The 18,083-nt window shown below is 43.7% G+C and overlaps 1 protein-coding gene across 2 annotated transcripts in view; it reads right to left on the bottom strand.

The window, feature by feature from the left end:
• LOC119174577 (Importin 9) overlaps positions 1-18,083 on the bottom strand; it is a 73,155-nt gene that overhangs the window by 14,123 nt on the left and 40,949 nt on the right. For both annotated transcript variants that reach the window (XM_037425553.2, XM_037425552.2), the window contains exons 16-20: positions 16,538-16,616; positions 7,767-7,915; positions 4,648-4,776; positions 4,077-4,178; positions 2,440-2,613 (exon numbers count right to left, since the gene is read on the bottom strand). In XM_037425553.2, coding sequence (XP_037281450.2) covers positions 2,440-2,613; positions 4,077-4,178; positions 4,648-4,776; positions 7,767-7,915; positions 16,538-16,616 — 633 coding nt within the window. The remainder of the gene's footprint in view (positions 1-2,439; positions 2,614-4,076; positions 4,179-4,647; positions 4,777-7,766; positions 7,916-16,537; positions 16,617-18,083) is intronic.

Below are 18,083 nucleotides of genomic sequence, written 5' to 3'. Positions count from 1 at the left end.
CGTTATTCTGAAAAGTTCGGTATTCTAAAGTACGTAGTAGTGAAATAATCTTAAATTGAAACTATTAGCAGACGGTGCGGGATTTTTTAAATGTTTGTTAATCTGAAAAGTTCGTTAATGTGGTGTTCGTTCTACCGATATTTCACTGTATAAGGTAAGGCTTTGTCCAAGAGGGTGCGTTTATAATGCATGCCGAAATAATAATTGGAGCCTGCGTTTCAGCATATACTGTGGCCGAAATCGCACAATTCAACTGTCAGGGTTTTAGGTCCCAAATCCCAATGCGATCAGGAGAAACGCTGCAGCAGAGGACTACGGAAATTTTGACCCCTCAGGGTTATTACAGTTTCACTTAAATTCAGATGCACGGGCCTAAAACATTTGGCCTCCGTTGCCATGCGGCCGCTACGGCCGGGATTCAATCCCACAACCATCCGGTCAGAATTAGAGCTCCATAACCGCTAAACCGATGCGGCGGGTGACAGAATCATCCATGATTTGTGTAGTCGGGTTGGCTAGTAAAACAAGTAATTTAAATTTATGACCCAAATGGTGCATAAGCATGGCATGAGACCAGCGGACATTCTGTGCAAGAAAGATCACCGGTGGTATGTACTATGTTTAGTTTTACAGCACTCATGCTTCATGAAACTTTCAAATTCACAGGCAATCCAGGCACACACTTCAGACATACACATTTCTCTTTCCAGTGTTTTGTGTCCACTCTACTGATAAATGCACCGAGTGACTCGAGTGTGTGCGATATTTTAGAACAGGTGCATTTGCACCGCACGTTTACACGAGGTTTTCAGGGCCCCAGATCGGGAAAAGTTAGGGATGAAAGTTAATGGAGAGTATGTTAGTAACCTGCGACTCGCTGATGACATTGCCTTGATGAGTAACTCAGGGGACGAATCACAGCTCATGATTGCTAAACTGGACACGGAAAGCAGAAAAGTAAGTCTGAAATTTAATATGCACAATGTGCAACAGGTTGTGTGTAATTTGCAACAGTCTCGGCAGAAAACAGCACTTTGTGATAGGTGGAAAGATGCTGGAAATTGTACAGGTTAGGACAAGTAGCAATCGCGGAGCCGAACCACGAGATTGAAGTAACAAGAAAAATAAAAATGGGGTGGAGCACATTCGGCAAGCACTCTCAAATCATGAATGGTAGATAGACACTACCCTCAACAGGAAGGTATATAATAGCTACATCTTGCCAGTACTTACCTACGGAGCAGAAACCTGGAGGCTTACAAAGAGGCTTCAGCCTAAATTGAGGACGACGCAGTGATAAATGGAAAGGAAAATGATAGGTGTAACCTTTAAGAAACAAGAAGAGAGCAGAGTGCGTCAGGGAACAAACCAGAGTTAAAGATATCATAGTTAAAATCAAGAAGACAAAATGGACATTGGCTGGGCACGTAGCGCATAGGCAGGATAACGGCAAGTCATTAAAGGTAGCTGACAGGTTTCCCAGAGAATGCAAACGCACAAAGAGACAGAAAGTTAGGTGGGTGTATGAGATTAAAAAGTTCGCAGGTATAATGAGGCAACAGAAAGCACAAGACCGGGTTGATTGGCGGATCATGGGAGAGGCCTTTGCCCTGCAGTGGCTCTATTCAGGCTGACAATGATTTATTATAACTGGTATGCCTTGCTTGGCTGTGCCACAAACTGCATGAATACACTTGAATAATAAATTTCTATGGGAGGAAAAGCAGTGGTCAAGAAGGCTGCACTTTATGCTGTTTCGTGCTACAAGTAAAGTAAAACACCATTAATGCGACCTTCATGGGACAGAGCGAATGTCCGAATTGTCGTGAGTACGAACAAAACACTTAAAAAACATCTCCTACATCATCAGACTCTGGACATAGCAGCGGTGTTGATGCCGATCTCGTCCAACAGAGGGGACGATGTGGTGGTGCTACCGTTCAAACCGTGATGCCATCGGCGACGCCTCATGAAAAAAAAATGCTGCATCTTCGACATACCCCTGCTGACGCCACGATAGCTATACCAAGGTTTTGTGATCGTTGTGGCAGAATGTAAAAATGTCCGGCTCCGTAAGCAGCGTGCGCGTGCACTGGGATATAACATTTTTCACGACTTCGTTGCCTCTGTGGCTGAGGTTATCGATGCGTCAAAAAACAGTGAATCCGAAGACGATGACCGTTCGTTGGACCCCTCAGAAAAAACGACTTTATGACTCCAAGTCGACTTTACGATTTCGCGTATAGGTCAACTCTGATTGTAGGTTGACCCCCAAACTTTGGAAGGCCATTTTAGAGGGGAAAAAAAAAAAAAAAAAAAAAAACGTCGAGTTGTAATTGGCAATATATGGCATTTTGTAGGTGACGATGACGCATCCATTTCAAACAAATGTGAATCTGATGCATCCACTTGACACATGACTGGTGCTGTGACGCTGACCTGAATCACGGATAGCGTCTCGCTCTGCTGAAGCTTGCTGAGGACAGCCCGGAGCAGCAGCTCAGTGCCGTCACCCAGGGAGAGGCCCGCTTTCGAGATGACTGCTGACACCAGTCGGCCCACAAACATGGCTGCAGACTCTGGTGTCTTGGGGTCCAACAGGTGTTGAGCAACCTTTCAAAAATTGAAGAGAGCAATCTGAAGTCCTGCTATTTCAAGATCTCTTGCTTTACGTACATAAGCTCTCAAAAGCGCTTTCTGCACTGCCACAGGACAGTACTGTAAGCATCGAATGAAACATGCAAGTTAACCACACAGCACGGCAAACTAGTCGAAGCACAACTGCCAAGTCTCGCTTGTCTTATCGTTTCATCGATTTTACTCAGCAAGGCTGAAACCTACTATGTATAATGGTTATAAGGACACTAAAGTCAAGCAATGACTTGGCTTAGGCTGATAAACTGTACTCTGAGAACTCTAACCTCGTAAGTTTCATCATCATAAGTTCATTATTAAAGAAGAAAATCAAGGTCAAAATTTCTTTTTGAATTTCGCACCATAATCAATGCCTGCGACGTCAGTGATTGCATGATGGGTTTTCCGCATTTTCGTGACATTGGCACAACGAAATTTTCCTAAACTTCGTATGTTAGGTCTACGACCGCACAGATGACAACGTACTTCATTTCAGCTCATAAGCAGAAACGTAGGACCTAGTAGATGCCATCAAAATCTTAAAACGTCAACGATGTTTGGTGTATATAATTGTATGGCAACTTGTGTGTTTTCTCTCAAACTTAAATAAACCTCATAATCACAAAATGAGTTTGTGTGCCCTCGTAAACCTTGCTCTTATCTTCAGACCAAGTGACCCACTTCCAGCCCTCTGATGCACAGCAGTATGAAATCAGCTAAAACAGAAAACATTGCCAAGGAAAGTAAAGGGGACGTTATTTATTAGTAGCAAATGCAGCAAATGTGAAGAAAGAAAAGTGGACAAAAAGGTAACTTGCCATCGGCAGGGACCGAACTTGCGGCCTTCGAATAACACATCCAATGCTCTACCAACAGAGCTACCACGGTGGCTACCCCTCTGTCCATTTTACGGGATGTATATGTGCATTTAAACGTGAGAGCATGAGTCAACGCTGCCAGTAGCCATGGCAGCGAGTAGCACTAGCCTATTGCAAGTGCCCACCACACGAACAGCAAGACGACCTTTGCCTTCAATCCTTATTAACATGCATTAACTGAACAAGTGAAATCAATTCTAACAGACCTACAGCTCTGATTGTCAAATCATTCGTGCTGGCTACATGGAACATTCTAGGGCAACATACATTTCTACTGCAGTAATAACAAGCCAGCTTGAAATGTTAATTTTACATAAAAAAAAATTGATCATCTACTTCAAGATTAAAAAAATCGCTGAGAAAGATGATCTATGTTCAGGACAGAACAACTTTCCATTGATAAACACCTAATAATAAGCTCCACTCTGATGTCTAAATACAGCCTCCTTTCGTCCCCACTTGCGAAGCAACAGCACTTGGCATTAAACATCTATAATCTTACCTTCGAAAGCTTATCATAAAGTGTTAAGCAGCCAAACTAGGACATAATATTCATGTTCTTACCTTGACAATGTAGAAAAGCCCCGTTTGACCCTGTTCATCCCTCCAGGCAGCAACCTGGTCATATGCAACTGACACATACGCCCGGATGCACTCTCCACCATTCTGTAAAGAATACACACATCATGGCCAACTAACACCAAGGCTTTTTTGCTCAACAACACCACATGTGGGTCTAACTACAAGAAGGCTGCAGGAAAAACAAAAATATACAATATGAAAGAACTAAAGCTGACAGCGTAACTAGAACAGAACAAGTTTTCCATGATGAGTACTTTTTGATGTTTACTACTAGTGTTCATTGTAATAATAATTGGTCGATTCCACGAAAGATAAAACTCGATTGTACTTGATATCTCCGGATTTTCTTCGTATTTTTGTATATTATGCCCGTATGACCGAATATCATGAAATCAAGTTTCAAGTTCTTTAAATTTTATCAAAATTGTATTCCTTTTAACCCCGTCAGAAAAGAGTCACCACAGCATTCATACCAGAGAGACTGCTAACTTCGGCTTTACAAAATTAACGAACATTTTAAACATTTCTAGTGTGGAAACTGAAGTGCACTTGCCTGCAACGTTGCATTGTCGTCCGTGAGCATGACGCACTGTACCACCGTGGGAAATGCCTGCGTGATGAGGGGTTCCGCAAGCGGTGGCGCACTGCTACGGACAATCGTCTGGAGAACGTCAAGGGAGACCTACCAACAGGCAAAAGCACGGTGCTGATGAAACGCAAGTCGGACCAAATAATTCCGAAAGGCTTGAAAGTGATACCATCCATTACTTAGCGCTGCACAGTTGCGAAGTAACATTAATGTCATTGTGCATGTTTTGCTGTTTGGTTACGCGGAAAATGCCACTCAAAAAAAAAAAAAAGCTCCTTTAATTCTAGCCGAGGGCAATAAAGCTTTTGCTGTTTACATAAGCATTTATTGTGATTTCAAATATGTAATTAACTTTATAGTAAGTTGCATGGTTTTTGTTTTATATCATGACTATGCAAAAAACAAAGCTCTCCTTGGACAGACTTTTCCTGCCATAAAGCTTTATGATTATCAACTATTAATGGCTTATACTACTTTACATTAACGGTAGAATGCAAATAAGTATACATAAAACATTTAAATGAACAACAAAAATTGTAATGAAACACTCAGCTCATACTGATTGCTTTCCTTAAATACACAATAATCATGTAAGCAGTATCATGTTTTAGAAAAGACAATTGCACATTTTACATGTTCAGGAATATGCGGGGAACATTTCATCCTGATCTGGCCATCTGAAATGTACTTAACTCAAGAAGTTTCTCAAAGTGCATCTCAAGAAATAAGCATTTAAGTGTAGAAGCAAAAGTTGATCTGTGTGGATAATATATGCTTTTTAAAATGATTTCTTCCGTTATTATGAGCCTGGGAGTCATGGTTATTTTGAGCATGTGGCTTTTGTGAACTACTCATGCGAAACGCAATGGCAAGCGGCCAGGTGACAATTTCCAGGGGACTCTAGACGATGAGCTCTTTCTAGTTTTTACTAATCACTTTGTGCTCTTCAAAAGGAGGATGATATCAGCTGCCGAAACTATCGGCAATCATTCTACACAGCGGCAGTCCGGCATAAACGAGTGCGACATTTACAGTTGGGGAAAACAGGTGGAGGCCCTCTTTGTGAGTAGTGGCCCAAGAAGTTTCCAGAGGCCAAAAAATGGAGAATTTCAAAACATTGAACGCGCACTGAGAAACTTCATTTGGGAGTAACAAAGCACCACTGGGGCTCCCATCGACACTTGTGCTCGACACGATTTGGTGTCATCTCTGACAAGAGACTGCTGCATGATTTCCATGCCGTGCTCATTGTGGAATAACATGCCAGCAGCAGCCTCTTGATAAGCACCTAAGTAGACCCTTTAACGTCTATGTATATATAATACTTAAGGTGTGTGTGGTGCATATATATATAGGCAGGCATGGTGGTGGAGTGGCCATAGCATTAGAAGTAGTCAAGTAGATCCCCCGTGAGCAGTCACAACATGGTTCATTTCGACGTTTCAGCCAGAGTCTGGCCTTCATCAGGAATATATATATATATATATTCTGGTCTAATATTTGCTAAAACGTTCATTGTGTGAATTACGCTTCTATATAAATATATATATACACACACACTAAGGGTCTAATATATTTAAGCTGTATATATAATGGTATTGACATTAGACGTCTATTATAACGTGGATGGATTCAGCTGGACAGGTGAAACGGGCCTCACCAGTGATGCTGTGCTTTCAAAAAGTGCTCGATTTCAAACGTCAGTGATGGCATTGAAGGTGAGGTGCTGCGAGAGGTCATCACGGATAAAGGAGCTTCGCAATGAAGTGCACCATATGACAATGAATAAGCATGTAAATAAGCGCATTCAGTTTTCGTTTTCCTCAGGCTATATTCAGGAGACCACTTTCTTTCTCGTGTTTGCTATACCTGAAAGACACTTCAGACTGTACGTGGGTCTGAAGGTCACACAAGTGCTAATTTTCCCATCGAGTGTTAAGATGGGACATGAATCCCTGATTTTATTTTTTTTTTACTTCTTTATCAAGCGAGGTGAAACTTGCTGAGTTTAGGTGTATTTGTATGCAGATTTCAAACATGCAATTATTTTTGTAGCAAGATATGTAGTTTTTAAAATATCCAACAATTAGAGTGCATTTTGGGAGCCACAGTATGCCTAAACTGAGGGAAATACAAAGTAATTAAGTACATCAAAATTAGCTGGAATGAGTAAAAGATGCAAAAAAAAAACGAAGAATGGATGCTCTAAACCTATTGGCACAAAAGTTATGGTATGTTCAACATTTGTAAATTAGTCGATGCCAAGCTAGAATTCCAGTCACTAATATTCAAGATACCACAACTTTTGTTCAAACGGGCTCGGAACGACTGTTTTGTTTTCTTGCACTCTGAACTCATTCCAGGTCATTCTGATAAGCTTTTTACTTTGTAAAGTCTCTCACTTGAGGCAAAGTATTGCTTCTAAAATGACACCTCAAGTATTAAAGCTACATATCGTACTAAGAAAAAAATTGACATATTTGAAATCGGTACACAAATATACATGAACACAGGGAGTTTCATTTGGGTCAATCATCGTCATCATCATCATTATCATCAGCCTGACTACGTCCACTGCAGGACAAAGGCCTCTCCCATGTTCCGCCAGGTAACCCGGTCCTGTGCTTGCTGCTGCCAATTTATACCCGCAAACTTCTTAATCTCATCTGCCCACCTAACCTTCTGTCTCCCCCTAACCCGCTTCCCTTCTCTGGGAATCCAGTTAGTTACCCTTAATGACCAGCGGTTATCCTGTCTACGCGCCACATGCCCGGCCCATGTCCATTTCCTCTTCTTTATTTCAACTATGATATCCTTAACCCCCGTTTGTCCCCTAATCCACTCTGCTCTCTTCTTGTCTCTTAAGGTTACACCTACCATTTTTCTTTCCATTGCTCGCTGCGTCGTCCTCAATTTAAGCTGAACCCTCTTTGTAAGTCTCCAGGTTTCTGCTCCAAAGCTAAGTACGTAGCTAGGTCAATAAAGAGGTTTTAAAGAAAAAAAGATTTTGGGTGTAGTGTTTCCCTTCAAGTACTAAACTCCTCTCAACACAATCTCTTCCCAATGCTTGCCCAGTGACTTACGGCCTGCAGACCAGATGGTATCTTGTCCAGGGATGCTTGGAGGATCGAGATTATTGTCGGGAGCAACCGCTGCTGCAACGCTCCACAGCAGAGGGGGTTGCGGCAGAGCTCTTTGAAGATGTCCTGGCATATCGACACCAGGATAGGGTCTGACAAGAGAAGCACGACGAGGTTTCATTAAACGGGATCAACGATTTCACCTTTTCTAGATGAACCCAGTTCAGCAAGCAGTGTTGACATGGCTAAACTGGCAAGATGTGCACCTGCTCGATGACAACAGTTGTCAGGTCAAGCCAGAGTTCTTAAATCAATTTAATAAAACCTTTAAATAAGAAACGTATGGTTTAATAGACACAGCACTTTGAGGATGACCTGGCACCTTCCTTAGAAGTTAAGACTCAGAATGTGTTTCAATACACCAGACAAGCGGCCTGCCCCTGTGCATACGGAAGCCACTCCTCTTGTGATGGAACTTCAAGCCATACATGACGCTATTCAAGATGCCGCCTCTAAGCTGCCTACAATTAAGCAGATAGACGTATACACTGATTTTTTACGAGCTATTAATGAGATCAAGAAAGTACACAAGGCAATTCATAAGCTGAACCATAATACCGCTACTTGCGTAAAAGTACATTGGATTCAAGGCCATGCTGCGAACCCACACAACATTGCTGCTGACCAGCAGGTGCACTGCTCTCCAGACATGAACCTTCCAGCCATTCCCCTTCCACCTCAACCCCTTAACTTACTCCATACTCACAAAAATGTTCTCCGGCAGGATACACGTGGTCTCATTCCACCGTGTGTCTGTTCTTTCCCCCCTCACCTTACTAGGGCGGAGGAAGTTATGCTTAAGAGGCTTCGGGCAGGGGTGGCCCTTACACCAGCCGTTATATTATCATAGAACTGGTCACATTTAGGAGTTGGTGATACGTGTCCGTATTGTCCCACTCCAGCGATGCATACCACCTTATATGGACATGTAAAGGGCTGCAGGCAGGACGCTCCCGTCACCTCCTTCAAGCCGGCCTTCGCTACAGCGACACAGCCAGTTACAACCACTGGATACATGACAACACTTTCCACAAGGCACTACTTCACTTCATACACAACACCGACCTAACGGCACACATTTAAAAAACATACTCGCAAGAATATTATGCCTTAAAGGCAAGTCTTTATTGCAATTAAAAATTAATTTTAAAAAGTCTGTTCTAGGCGAGAACAACAAGAAACGGCACCATGTTGACCAGTGTGCTTGCTTTTGACAGTGGCTTGACTCTGTTAGACGGTAACCGAGCATTAAAGGGATACTGAACAAAAATTGGAAAAGCTGACGAAACTTCAATATTCCACTTGGAAGATGCCACTGTTCCGATAAACGGAGTGTATTTCCCGTATTTTTGATCAGTTCGTTGTATTTTTGATGGATTTCGAGCGCGGGGCAGCTGCTCGGGAGCGCGAGCAGTTACGTCGAACTTACCGAGGAGCATGCAGGATTCACATGTTCTTGTCCCCCGTTTCCTTTTCTCCAACTGTCCTTTCACTCCACTCTTTCCCTTCCACAAAAGCGCTGGCACTTAGCCTCAGCCGGAAGCATTGTCCGCTGCTGTTGCTGTTCATACCGTTTATGGGAACCGCAGTGGAAGTTGAGCGAGTCGAGAGACGCGGGTGATGGCTGGCATTGTTGGCTTGCCAGTTTCCAATGAGTTACCCGTCATCACACCCTCTAGTTCTTGACGCTGCTGCTAGACGCGACAGTTTGTGAAAAATGCATAAAATTCATTATTTTACTGTAGTTTCTCTTTGGAATAAAGGTTGTCTCTATCAATTTCACGATCCAATTTATCAAATTGGCTGAAAATATTGACGGCAAAATTTTTGTTCAGTATCCCTTTAAGAGGAGATGCTGTCCAGAAATTAAGTTCTTTAAATCTGTAGCCTAAAGCAATGAAATTTGTGCAGCTCACACAAGTTTTTATGCTGATTTCAATAAGTAATCAGTTTTACAGCAAGTTGCATACCTGTTATTTTGTACCATCACAATGTGTAAAATATACCGTACTTTTTTTTTTGGAGACCTTTCTGCCACTGAGCTTTTATAATTATTAACCAGTAATGGCTCATAATACCCCACATTAACTACAGAATGCAAATCATTATCAGGACAGTGCGATTTTGAGATGTGGGGTTTAACGTCCCAAAACCACCATATGATTATAAGAGACGCCGTAGTGGAGGGCTCCGGAAATTTCAACCACCTGGGGTTCTTTAACGTGCACCCAAATCTGAGCACACGGGCCTACAATCAGGACAGTGCGTACAAAACACTGAGTGAACAAGAAAAACTGTAATGTAAAAAGTTTAGAATGCCGAGCCAAGACTGATCACGTACTTTAAGTTCATTATTATGTAAAGTAACATGACGTGTCAAAAGAGATGCAGTAAAACCTCATTATAACGATGTGGGATATAACAAACTAATGGATATAACAAAGCAATCGTAATTCCCTTTGAAATTCCCATAGACGCCCATGCATTTAAAACCTCATTTTAACAAAGCAAAAATTTCCTCACAATAAATATAATGAACCATTGCTCGTCTACAAAGAGCATTTACTGATCATTTTGGTATACGTCAATTCAATATAGCGCGATGATTTACGTCTCATCACGGCTACGATAATTCAAAATTCGCTCCTTGCGCTACCTGGGAGCCGTTTGCCAACACGCGTGTGGGAGCAAGTCCCCCTGCCTCCCCTTTCCTCAGGAAATAATGGACTCGCACGTGCAGAAACTCACGCGTGCATGTCTGCCGGCCTCCCCTCTCCTGTAGAACTCGTTAAGCCGCCCAGGCGTTTATCTTCCTCCCCCCCCCCCCCTTCAGCTCTGCTCCGGGGTCTCGCGCACCGCCTGGATGGCAGAGATTGTGGCTTTCTTCCTTGTAGTTCGCTGTGGAAGAGCAACATCGCCTGTATCAGTTTTTGCCACTACACACTAGATGGACAACGGGAGTGGCCAACATAAGCGCAAAAATATAACAAACGAGCAAAAGTTGGCAATGTTGAAAGCCGTTGAGTCTGGCGTCAAGAAAAAAAAAAGTGGCCGAAGATTTCGGGGATGTCGCCAGTGGGTGCCGAGGGCGACAGGCTCAGACGATGTGGGACGCTCTACTTGACGCCGGCCTTGTGTCTGACTGAGACACTTTCTGAGTGTACGTCGGTGCCGATGCTGACGTAGTGACGACCCGAGAATTGTCAGATGCGGAAATAGTGCCCAGGGTGACGGGCGTGCTTGACGACAGTGGCAAATGTGTCGACACTCCGGAGCCTAATGTTGGCGAACCCAACCTACCGACGCCCGCGCAAGAGCTGGATGCGACAGACCTGCGGTGCCGCTTCTTTGGTGCTTACGATGACGGTGAGGACGGACTCGCAATAGCTGTTGTAGCTGAAAAAGCAGGCATCCGCGTGAGGAAGAGTCGGAAAAAGTCTATTATGAACTATTTAACTTCGAGTGAACTGCCAGCTGGTCTGCTGAATTTGGCGGCAATAAAGTGCATTGTTCTTTGTTATTTTGCTATTTTTTTGCCTTCCGACGGCCATTTTTCTCTGCGCGGTGGGCTGCTGTGATATTCATTGGTGTGTACATTCCCTCTTGCTGGCTAATTGTTGGTAGAAATGAATAATGGCTATAACAAACTAATGGTTATAACAAAGTAATTACAACTTCCCCTTCATCTTTGTTATAACGAGGTCTGACTGTTATTGCAGTCTTGACATGTTAAGGAATATGTTCGAAAAATTTCATTCCAATCTGGCCCTCAAAAGTATCAAAAACGTAATGTACTTAAAAAGTTGCCCAAAATTCCACCTCAAGAAAAACGCATTTTAAACGTAAAAGTAAAAGCTCATCTGTGTGGCAAAGATGAGCTTTTCAAAACGACTTCTTTTGTTGAAGGCTTGGGAACCACAGTTATTTTGAGCATGTGACTTTTGTGAACTCCTCATGCCAAATGCAATGGCAAAAAGCCACGTGACAATGTCCAGGGGACTCTATAAAATGAGTTCACTTTAGCTTCTAATAGCTACCTAGTGCTCTATAAAGGTGATTTTAACTTACTTTGAGTTTAACTACAACTTTAATATTTTTGTCATAACAGTAGAGAAACTAAACTTGTGAAAGCGAGTAAAAACGAAAAGTAAGTGATCAAAAAAATAGGTAATTTTAGAAAGATTTTCCTTTTTTCCGAGTACCATTTACCCTTATGTCGGCAAGGCCTGCATGCCGATAACTACAATAAATTTTACGTTATTGCAACAATTACACACATACATGTAAGAAAAGCAGCCTCATACAACTTATTGGCACTCATGTATTTATGTGCCACGCTTGGGCACTGCGAACGACCAGCTGTTTGACTTGCTCCTCCAGACAGAGTCTGCACACTACACTCAACAGTAACAATAGAATTTCGTAGATAAGTTTCCAGAAAAAAGAAAAGCAAAAAATAAATGTGCCATCCGGGAAAATGTGCGATTGAAATCAATAAATATTGAGGGTGAGAAGCCTATTTTAATGTGCAAGGGTAGAAAAACATTTATTTCTTAAAAATCACCACCCAAGCACTCCATACAAATAATTAAAGTACTGCCTACAGTCCTTCATTGCTCTCCTGTTTTTTGTCGCAATAAAAAGCATACCATGTGAAGTGTCTAACCTTGCAGCGAGCGGTTTGTCTGGAAAGCGCGTAGAAATTCCTAAAAGAAAATTTTTCCGTCTGCGTTATGTCTCCTTAGTTTCCTTCCAGCGGTGGGATGAATGCCTACAACACTGGTCGGTGCCGGTGAAAGTCGAAAACTGAAACCACATGTGGTTTTTGCAGGCTTCATCAAGTTTGGTTATTAATACAGTGAAACCTTATTAAACTGTACCCGCTTAAACAGTAGTTTCGTATTAAAAGTAGTAAGGTCAAATCCCCGACTCGGCGGCCATTGAACATAATGCATTTCGTATCCGCATAAACCTTATAGCTTATCACGTATCTCTCATTTAATAAGTAGTTTTTCCCGTTTTCGTTGCACACTCGCCACGGCATGTCGTCCCCCACTGGGCGTCCCGACAGAACAGCAAGCCCCAGAGATCGAAACACGCCTCGCCTGTTTGTATTGATGATAATGGTGGCTGTGTTGGTGAGCGCCATCTATCAGATTTTTCCGCAACAAGAAGCACTCGGCCAGCTAGGCTTCTGGTGTTGTCCATGCAATGGCACTTTGCACAAACACGCAAATGCAGTGTGCGCTTGCTTTGCTTTCTTTATTCCTTTGGTGCTGTGCATACGTGTTCTCTGGTTCTTCCATGTCGTACAGCTCTCACGTCGTTTTTCACGTGTTGTGTTTGTGTGCTCATGCTGCTTCGTACTTGCGTCATGCCGAAGCTGGGACAAAAGCATGGAGTGCTGAAAATAGAGGACAAATTGAACATAATTCGCGCTATTGAAAGTGGAACTAAAAATCGGCGCTGGCACGCAAAAAGGACCCGCCGTTAGCTACGGTGTGTCGAATTTGGAATTCCAGAGAGAAGTTGTTCGGCAGTGCTGCTGCAACTGCGAAAAGGTGCCCACTATGCGGTTCGGCGTTTTCGGATGTAGAGGTGGTGCTGGTGAAGTGGCTGAAAGCCACACTGTCGAAAAATCTGCCTATCAGCGGACCCCTGCTCATGGAGAAGGCCCTGGTTTTTGCCCCGCAGCTTAACAATGACAACTTCGTGAGCAGCAATGGCTGGCTGGCCAGATTTAAGGCGAGGCACAACACTACCATGAGAACTGTTTCGAGAGAAGGTGCTGCAGCTGATGTGGATGGCGCGGGTCTTGGAAGACTACGCACCTGATGACATATCTAATAGGGATGAATCGGCGCTATTCTTTAAGCTGCTATCAGACAAAACGCTTGAGTTCAAAGGCGAGACGTGCACCAACGGCAAGCATGCAAAAGACAGAATATCAGTGGCGTTTTGCATAAACATGACTGGAACCGACAAAACTCCGCTTCTCGTGATTAGAAAGTCGGCGAAGCTTAGATGTTTTAAAGGTGCCTGATTGCCATCAGGGGTCATCCATTGCAGCAACACCAAAGCATGGATGACGGCAAAACTCTTTGAGGAGTACGTGCGTCTCATCGATCGTCGTTTAGCTGCTAAGAACAAAAGAGCTGTTCTTATTTTAGACAATGCTTCGGCGCACGTCGCCCTGGACAACCTGACTGCTGTGAAGTTGGCGTTTCTGCCACCAAACACGACAGCGATTGCCCAGCCCTTGGAACAAGGCATCATTCGAGCTGTAAAACATCTCTACAACAAGAATCTGCTGCGCAGATTTCTTCTCGCCATTGAATGTGGCAAACTATTCTCCATCGACCTGATTGGTACGATTCACCTGCTCGAATACTCGCAGCGGCAGGTTGAAGCAACGACAGTTTGAAATTGTTTCAAGGGTACTGGCTTCAGTGTGTGTGCGGGCGACGCAGATGACGCTAGTGACACTATCGACCAGATTACGGACATTGTAGACGAAGCTTGCGAAACTCTGCTAGCTGAAGTACTGCAGCGGCAGGGCATTACGGAAGGCATTTCCTTTCCCGACTTCAGAGACGCACACAGTGATGTGCAGACATCTCCGGACATGTCCGATGAAGCTACTGTTGCCTCGGTTGTCGAAGTGTCGCCAAATGCTATTGATGAGGATGACATGGAAAGTGACAACACGGGTGATCCAGGTCCGACAGTGGCCGAAGCTGCGCATTCCGTCAGTGTCATGCAGGTATTTACCGAGAAGAGGGGGCTGGCGGAAAAGCTGACTCGCAGCATAAGCGAGTTTGAGGCTGCTGTCATTGCTGCTAGGCCGCGGCGTCGTCAAATGAAGATTGCAGACTTTGTGATGCGAAGTTAATAAATTACTGCACGTTTTTTGTTTTTTCATCGCACTTCCTGAAGGTTTTTTTTTTTGACAGGTAGGTGGGAGACCTGACGCTATTTCGGTTAAGCAGTACTACCGTTCAATACGTACTTTTACCGAGCTTCGGCCAACTACGGTTTAACGAGGTTTTACTGTAAAACAAATTTCTTAGTGGTCGTCTTGGGCACACACACTTTTTTTGTTGTTCTCATGAGAGGCTGCGGACGCCATGGTAGCATTTCTCCGCTGTTTGCAGGCAGGCATGCAGGCAAGCGAACACACTTCTGGCAGCGGCACTACGTGCCTATTTGAGCACGTGAGAAAAAAAAAAGCAAAAATTGGTCTCTTGCGCAACGTCAAGAGCATAAAATACAATTTCAAGTTAAGCGTGTTTGTTTTTAAGCAAAATAAATTTACCTGTGAGGATTTCTTGTCCTAACAATTAATTGCCAAGATTGACCACATTCGTTGTTGGGTGATGCTAGTGGTCACTCTTTATCGACTTTCAACATCAAGTAAAAATTATAATTACTTGTTTCTGGACCGAAAGCATGCTCGTTGCCGCCGATGTGATGAACGATCTTTTGAATTTTGCCACAATCAAAAAAATTTTTCTGAGCGGTAAACAGTTTCTTTAACCATCGAAAGCTGAAACCTGCGGCCCCGATGTTTAGCAGTCGGTTCCACCCGACGCTGCACAGAAGCCTTTCACAATTATTGGTTACACATTCATGCTTCTTGATGAGGTTAAACACACGTTTGGCTTGGGCTTACCAAAGTGTTTATTTCACTTGCCACACATTGTGCCTCGCATGATCACAGTCATGGAGGAGTGTAAACGCCCTTCTGCAATCATCACAATGACACTGTTGTGCCCACAATGCTGCTTGTTCGGCGCAGCATTGCTGCAAGCGTTTGACATTCCGAGCTGACTCAGAGGCGTGGTTTGCAGGATCCGCCCGCCACCAGCACTTGCATTTCCGTTCATGATTCAGCGCGGCTTTGAAGGCTTCCGGATCATCGGTACGCAGTTGCTGCCGACACTCGGCCTCCGGGGCCTGTTTTTGCGCCTGAACAGCACCATTGGCCCAGCGAATGCAAGGTTTCTCACGTTTCTATTGTCAGTGGCTTACCTATGTGGAAGCTCTTGATGCACGCAAGAAGCAAGATAAGTTTACAGACTATTTTCATGCGAAATAAAGTGCTGTAACTTGCAGTTCACACCTTGTTCTTCATTATACTGTGAGCAAATCGTTATGTTAGCGCTTGCCACAATTTCTGAGACCTTAAATGCTCCAATTTAGGCCTTAGCTACGCATATTTTGTGGTTCAAATTATCGATATATTCAACTCGCGATCCCTTTCAAGTTCGATGTATCCTGGATTGACTGTATCAACATACCGTGTTGTGCATGAAGAAGTTGCTGTGCTCAGCGAAATCGCAGAATGAAACACCCCTGTGCTACACAAAAGACATAATTTTTCTTCGCTTCAATATTTTGACGGCCAGCATGACCACCTACCTACCTGTGGGTTGATTTGTGGTTGACAGAAAGCTGACACATTGGTTGAAGGGCAATCGCGCAATTTGAAGAAGGCGCAAATTAGGCACGGCAGAGAAGCCACTGTCGTGCGGCGGCACTCGACAAATACATAAAAGGGGTCTTTCTGCATACCTGAATGAGGATTTCTTGTTGCAGAATGTATCATACGACTGCAGTTTGCTGCAATGCTTTCTGGGAGCAGCCTGAGCCCAAACTTACACATGATGTCAAATACTGTCAAAACATCATAAGCAAAAATTTTGTGGACCTACCACTGTTGTACTTCAGGAACACTGCAATGGCAAGCGGCGACACCCTGTTCTCAACGGTTTGCGTGAATTGTGGGTCAACCTGCAATGAAAATACGGGCCCAAGTTATCAAGTCGAAGAACACGCTGCGCGTGTTCTTCGTTGTTCTCTTCGTGCTGCATATTCAATGTGGCAGTATGTGCTTACAAAACAAACACACCCACAAATGCACATGCCATTAGTAACTTACAATATGCAGCCAGCTTTACTAGGCAACACCAAATTAGTTTAGGCCAACAAAGTGCTTTTATCAGGAATTATGGACCATTTTAACGGAGCGAAGGATTTCCTCCTTTCTGGGCTGTCGCACGGGAGTACCAAAAGCTGATAACACAGTTTCAGCCCTGCATTTTGGGGGGGGGGGGGGGGTCACGCATGTCAAGAACAGCCCAGAGGGGCTTGTGGCGGTGCCCAGAGAGTCTTCGTTGACAAGGTGTATACTTTCCTCAATTCGGTCATAAGTATTGACCAGTACTACAGAAAATAAAGGTAATTGCATTCTCATATTTCATGCCTAAGCCACATGAATGGTATGCTAGTATGACATTGATTTTAATGTGTGCTCACATGTATGGCCGACGTCCTTCAATTCAACATTGACAAGAACACTGAGTTATCCACAAAGGAGGTTGGTGGGGAAGTGGCAAATTATAAAAATCAGAGACGCATTGCTTGAACATGCTTTTATGCCGTTATTTCTTCCTTTACAGTACATTCCATTGTTATCAATATGGCTATACAGTCGAGCCCATCTACAACAAACTCATGAGTAGTTCATTATACAGTTAGATATCTTAGATATCTTAGAACTTAGATACTTAGAACTTAGATACTTAGAACTTAGATATCACAAAACTGACAAATTCCCAGAACAATTCGTTATAAAGAGGATTTCGTTAAATTCAGGTTCGGTACAAAAATGTGAAAATGCACAAATTAAACAAGAGTGGAACTGAAGGTAGAGCTAACCGAAAACACTTATTTAGCTGTAAAAAACTGCGTTATTACTGCGAAAGCAATTACCGTAATTACTCGAATCTAACGCGCACCTTTTTTCCGATTAAGCGAGTTCATAAATCGCATGCACGTTAGAATCGAGTGCGAAAAAAAAATGAATACAGTCATGCTATTGCCATCGGCATTTCCGAAATGGCCGCCCTCTACGTGCTTCGGCATGGGGCGCATGGCGCGTCGGCCATTTCTGCCTCTGTGTAAAAGCGGCACCACGATGCCACTTTTAGAAGAAAAGTCATCGCGTGTGCCGAAACAGACGGAAATCGGGCCGCATCGCGGTCGTTCGGAGTTCCCGAAACGTGCGTGCGGGACTGGCGGAAACAAAAGAAGATTGGCGACAACAAAGATTCACGCAAAGGCCACAGCAGGGCCGGTTTCGGCAAATTGAAGAGCTGCTTGCCGAGTATGTGCTTGAGCAGCGAGCGGCACAGCAGCCCGTGACGACAGAACTGCTCTAAGTGCGGGCTATGCAGTTAGCTTTAGAAAAAGGGCTAA

The sequence above is a fragment of the Rhipicephalus microplus genome, chromosome 5 (assembly GCF_043290135.1).
Source record: "Rhipicephalus microplus isolate Deutch F79 chromosome 5, USDA_Rmic, whole genome shotgun sequence".
NCBI classification, from domain to species: Eukaryota; Metazoa; Arthropoda; class Arachnida; order Ixodida; family Ixodidae; genus Rhipicephalus; species Rhipicephalus microplus.
Note: the sequence above shows the minus strand (reverse complement) of the source record. Positions and strands in the feature narration are given on the sequence as shown.